General features: G+C 44.1%; 1 protein-coding gene across 1 annotated transcript in view; it reads right to left on the bottom strand.

The window, feature by feature from the left end:
- Positions 1-2,721: 2,721 nt before the first annotated feature.
- SPATA16 (spermatogenesis associated 16) overlaps positions 2,722-6,000 on the bottom strand; it is an 85,217-nt gene continuing 81,938 nt past the window's right edge. Inside the window, exon 11 of the mRNA XM_019619143.2 lies at positions 2,722-3,078. Within this exon, the coding sequence (XP_019474688.1) occupies positions 2,836-3,078 (243 nt within the window). The 3' untranslated portion in view covers positions 2,722-2,835. The remainder of the gene's footprint in view (positions 3,079-6,000) is intronic.

Genomic DNA, 6,000 nt, shown 5'->3' with positions numbered 1-6,000 from the left:
TGGTTAACAGGGGAGGACAGCAATGGTTGGCCAATCGCACTACAAAGCAAACTGAAAAGGTTGAAACGATGTGCTGTATTATTCATGGGCTGAGCCTGGCTGAGGTATCTTAGATCTCATGTCTTCTCGTGATGAATTGCAACAAGAGCAAGAAACAGCCAACCTGAAATTGGCTCTTGTGACAACGATTGTAGTTCAATCGGGCAAATGTAAAACTGCAGCCTGCTGTTGTTCTGTCCTTTGGGATTAAAGCTGTACAATCGCATCTAGACCCTGAATAAGGAACAAGTTGCCTTTGCATGATCTGCAGTTAGGCTGCAAGTACAATGCTGTATGTGTATATCTATCTGTCTTCTAATTTTAGCTGTGGTCTGCATCTTGGAAGTAGTCTGCCGCCTGATACTTCTCCTGTGTCTTCTGTATTGCTAAACAAGTGATGTATAGATTTCTTAGTGTTACACTTCTTGAATAGTGCTTGGTTTACCGGTGTTATCTAGTAATTTCTAGAGGGAAGACTAGACAGGGCTGTAAGGTGTTCCTTGTTCTCAGGAGTTTAGAATCTGTAGAGTCAACTTTCAAGGAAAAATTGACACCAGTGTTGTGCTGTCCTTCATTTTTGGCATGTCATGGAGCTGGAGGTAGATGCTAGCAGAGGCAGGAGCATGGCTGAGGTGCTCAAAATTGTTTTATGTTTTCCTTCTGGTTGAGTACAAAGGGAGAGAAGCAACAGCAGACTGCTAATGTAAGGCCTAGCAGGGAGTGCCATTTATGTGCTCTAGTTTGGTCCATCCCAATGGTATCGTCTTCCACTGGAGGTATATTTAATTTGTTTTTATTTTTTAGCTGAGCACCCTTTTGACAGAAGAGACCTCATGAACATCGAAAGCGACCTCTGAGCCCTTTGTGAGTCACAGTGCTACAGCCAAACAGTGAACTCCCCCATACCTGGTGGATTTCACTCTGCTGGTGTTCACTATCCCTTCTAGGGCTTGGTGCAGAATTCTGGCATTTACAAGGAGGTGATGATTGCAACAACAAGCAAAAGACTCATGAGGCAATTTTGGGAGAGGATTTATGCATTTTTTTTTTTTTTCCTCCTCTTTAAATTGGTACTGTGTTCTTTGCATTTCATTGAATGGTTTCAACTGACAAAAGTTGCCTGGGGCCAGTGAACCTAGCTGTTGACAGATAAATCATCTTTGTGACCCACAAAAGGATGCCATGAGGAAAACAAACGCCCATCATTCATTTGGAAACTAGGCTTTGGAACAGAAGTGACCTGAAAGTGGAACTCCTGGGGAGTGGTCTTACTTGTGTGCTTGAGTAAAACCCTTGTGTGCAGATTTGGGCCCGAGCCTCAATGTGGGCTTTTCTGGAAAGCAGCAACCCTCCTTCTCCACAACAGTGGCTTCTTTCATATTTCTTTCGTGCTGTTTCACAGATGATTTCTTTTCACAACTGTGTTAGTCTGTGGCTTTCTGGAGGCTAAAGGGCGCTGCAGCCAGATGTTGGCCCAGATGTTTCAGACACCTTGCAGATTGATTTGGGCCACGGCTTCTCCCTCTCTCAGTGATGAATTGTTCTGCAGCATCTTTTTTCCTGCCCTACCTGAATATCAGCTTTCTGAAAGGGAAATGCTGCACCGTGTCTCAGGTCTGGGGTCCTCACAAAGATCACCTCTTTTCATTGCACTTCATTCTTTGTCATCATTCTAAGTAAAAATGCATGGTTTTGCATAAAATATTGCGGAATAGTAAGGCGGATTACATCAAATTAAGAATATTTGCTTAAGAGCCTCATGATTTACCAAACCCTGTGTTGACTGTGACTTGATGATCCGTGGGGAGCAGTCTTTCTGATTTAGTGTGTGTCTGCTCATCAAAGATGGATGATTGCCACTACGTGTCATAAAACTTCATCTGACAAAACCAACTCCATAGCAAAATAATGCTGTCTCTGAAGGGCAATAACTCTTCATTTCTGTGTCCCACATGTTTAAGGAGCTCAAACTAGCTCAGATTTTCTCAGGATTTTTACTTACCCTGTTGGTCATGAACAAAGGACCATCAAAGATTGTGCTGGTCCTTTCTTAGTTTTTAAAACTCATTTATGAGAGCTGAGGAAAACGGTCTGTGGCAGCTGAAAATCTGCAGGTTTTAAACTCTTATCTGTGATCATTAAGTGGTTAATTAAGTGGTTAAATACCTTTCGGGTCCTGGATTTCTAATTAACCCTGAGTGCTGGCGAGTGGACTTCTCCTTTCTGCCTTTTGAAGTCACTTTTGAACAAGAACGTGTAAGGAACTGAATCCCATTCTGATGGAGTGAGGTTATTTTCTTACAAAGTAAACACTGCAAATGAAAAGGAAATGCCAGCCTGAGGAGAGGCTGTGTGCATCACCGCAGGATGCTGTTGAACATCACCTGATAAGGTGATCCCTATTGAAAAGTAGGTCTTTTAATAAATAAAAGTTAAAATTTATTGTCAAATGGAGGAAAATTCATCCTTAGCACACAGAGCAGAGCAAAGGACTCCATGTCTTCGACCAAGGGGTGATGTTGGACTCCCTTCCTTTGCTCAGATGTGCCCACCTGAACGAGCAGGTAACTGAGCTGTAGCCCCAGCCAGCTGCATCCAAGCATGTATGCAAACCACTGGACTCCCTCCCCAGCTTTTTCCTCACATATGTAGAGAGAAAAAACGCACGGCTGGGTGTTACTGTTTAAATAAGGCAATTTGAACTAAGCCTTGCCTGGACGTTTATTCCAGCCGGTTAAGGCTAATGAAGTGCAGGAGTGTCTTGCTCCAGGTACCCCATAGCGAGGGAAAGGCTCATTAAGTGAAGAGGTGGCTTGGGCTGACCTCCCCATCAGATATCTGCGGCACTAATTCTCTTGTTGGCTGTGTGGCCATGTCTTTAGGGCTGATGAGGGACAGCTTTGTACTTCCCAGGCTCTGATGTTGCTCTGTACTTTGAAGCTTCTTCATTTTCCTCCTCTCCCTCTTCGCCGCTCTCCGCTTTTTGTTCTTCAAGTAACTGTCTTCTGTTTGGTATACGAAGTCTACAATTATCGCAATCTGCAATCACAAAGAGGTGTGAGAACCATGTCCCTTCCCCTATGGAAAAGCATCAGAAACTTTTGCAATTAGTTTATTTCAGAACTAATTATCATTAAAAGAAAAACACGTGAAGGCACCCGCGTACAATTGGCTGGAGGAACGGTACATAGTTTCATACTTTTTTTTTGTCCCTTTCCATTTGGATTTCAATTACTTCACTACTGTGGAATAGACTTCTTTCATTGAAATCTGCACACTGAATGTGGGAATTTATCACAACTCTGTCTTTAAATGGCATTGAAAAACAGCCACTTTAAAAGGAAAGGATGATGAGGAAATTAATCTCAGGCAAGTCTTTCTTGATAAGGGAAGAGAACAGAGGCTTCTGGCATTTATATGCCAAAAATCAACACATGGAGAAAAATGAGTATTCTGCAGTGCCATGGCATGAACAATTTTTCTATTAAATCAAAATGAAGTTCTGAATAAATATGTTTTCCCATGAAATATAATTCACTGGAGAACACTGTAAAAGGAGGGATGACCTCGCTGTCCCCTGCAAATAAAAACATAATTATTCTAATAAAGAGAGTGTTCAGATAGCTTGCAGGGGTGTCTTCAAAACTGAAAATGAATGTCCATAGTAAAAAATACACATTAATAGTACAGTGTGCAGGTATTCTGTAAGTAGATGCTGTTCATAACTTCCTGGCTATCTCTCTTCATTCAAACCCTTTGTTGGCTGCTGCGATGTGCACTGTTTCTGTATGGTGAAGATGAGACCCCTCTCCCTTTGCACTCAGTTACACTCAGAACTTATGTAATGTGGGGATCTAAGAATCAATCTTCCAATTGCATTTTAAGTTGCAATCTTTAAAAAAAAAAAAGCCCTAATCTGTCATTGTGACACACATTTGGTGGAGCTTTGTGTTGTTAGTAACAACGCTGAGCATTGCCTGCAAATTAACCTGAGTGGGGTTCACTGTTGTGTTTCTTCCTATATTGAGTTGCTGTGAAGGTGTTCCTTAGCCCTGGGCTCAGAGCTCTCGCTGATACAAGGGGTGTGCATGTGGTGGGGAGCAGGGGAGCAAACTAAGCAGAGGAGCTCTGGACAGTTGCTTCTGCCCCTTAAGATGCTCAGGAGCTCTGCCTCTTCCTCCCCATGGAGCCTACAGAAGAATCTGGTGGGCATGTGCTTGTTTGCTCCTTTAGTGCTGTGAGGCCCTTGCAATGGGAGCACTCCAAGGTCAGGGCTGGCTCTGCTGTGATGTGCGAGCACGGTGGATTAGGGGAAGGCATCGTTATGCTGGGCTCATTCTTAAGGAGCTGAAATAAAAGCTGAGGCCATCATTGATCTGCCAGGAGCAGGCAGGAACGCTGAGAAAGACAAATCGCTCGGTGCCAAGCTCTGGTCCGAGGACTCAGCCATACTACAAACAACCAAACCCCTAAGGCTGTTCTGCAACAGACCAAATTAAAATGTCTCTGTGACTTTTCTCTGTGATTATAAGGAACCCGTTACATGTTGGGGGGAGGCTTCTGTCTAAGAGAGCATGAAAGGTGTTAAGAGGAAGGGAAGTGGTGATGTCTCCTCTGCTCCATTAGGGCCATCCAGCACTGGGGACACCCCCTGAGCCCGGGGTGCACCGGTGCTCCTTCACAGCTCAGTTCTGTCATGTGCTTCTCGTGTTTACAGAATACCTGTCAGCTCCAGCACCCTAAATAAGTCCTAATATGGCATATCAGGGGTGGAAATAATAGTTGCTTACATAATTGCAATGCTACTGACACAGCTGAAGAGCTGATGATGTTATTTGCACAGCAGTGATGACATTCAAACCCTCGCTGACTTACAATTACACTGTATGCTCTGAGCTCTGCCATGATTTAAATTACCATACAAACACAATGAAAATACAGTCTCTTGACAAGATAAAGGGGGAAAGGAGGTGGCTTAAAAATGCCTTTTTGGTGGCTGCACTGTTCAGTAGTGCTTATTCATGGCTTTTTAGCTTGCACATTTCATTTTAAGGAAGTAAATTGGAAGCATTATGTCCTGCCTTTTTGCCTTGATTTAAAACCTCCCCGTGCCCGCTCTGCTGCTGCTCGGCTCTGGTGAGCCACCTCTGGGGCTCTCAGGGGGAAATGCTAATTTTTAAAATCAATAGCTTCATTTTTAAAAATTTTTTTTCCCCTTGTAAGCCTTTTAAAAGGAATCTGTGTGGATGAGAATATGCAGAAGGACATACGTCACAGCCAGCCCAAACGTGACTGGTATAGGGAAGCAGATTTGGAAAGGCTTTAGATCTGTTCCCAAGCACAGAGGTTGCTGAGCCCAAGGTTGTGTAGCTGAACCTTTTAGGGTCAAGTGTCACTATACAGGGTAGAGCACTGCCAAAGCTCACCCTGTGAAGAGCCCTACAGGGCTGCCTCAGAGCTGTTAGAGGAAGATGATGAAGAGGATCAGAGGGCTGGAGTACCTCTCTTACAAAGAGAGTCTGGGGGAGCTGGGCTTATTCAGCTTGGAGGAGGCACCGGGGAGACCTCATTGCAACCTTCTGGTACTTGAAGGGAGCTTACAAGCAGGAGGTCTGATAGTGATGGGACAAAGGGGAATGGCTTTCAATTAAAAGAGCAGAGATTTATTACCAAGAGGGTGGTGAGGTCCTGGAACTGCTGCCCAAAGAGCTGTGGTTGCCCTATCCCTGGAGGTGCTCAAGGCCATGGATGGGCTCTGAGCAGCTGGTTCTAGAAGATGGCAAACCTGCCAATAGCAGGGGGTTGGAACAAGATGATCTTTAAGATCTCTTCCAACCTTTCTATGACTTCATTCACAGTGGGGCATTCATTACTGTTGTTGCCTCAGAAGAATTTCTCAGTTCTGTCATTCTCAGAGAAAAGCAGCTGGATGAGATGGGTTGAGTCTGCCTTTCCTCGGTG

This window comes from Meleagris gallopavo, chromosome 11 (assembly GCF_000146605.3).
Source record: "Meleagris gallopavo isolate NT-WF06-2002-E0010 breed Aviagen turkey brand Nicholas breeding stock chromosome 11, Turkey_5.1, whole genome shotgun sequence".
NCBI classification, from domain to species: Eukaryota; Metazoa; Chordata; class Aves; order Galliformes; family Phasianidae; genus Meleagris; species Meleagris gallopavo.
The sequence above is the reverse complement of the archived record's forward strand: the minus strand, read 5'-3'. Positions and strand labels throughout refer to the sequence as shown.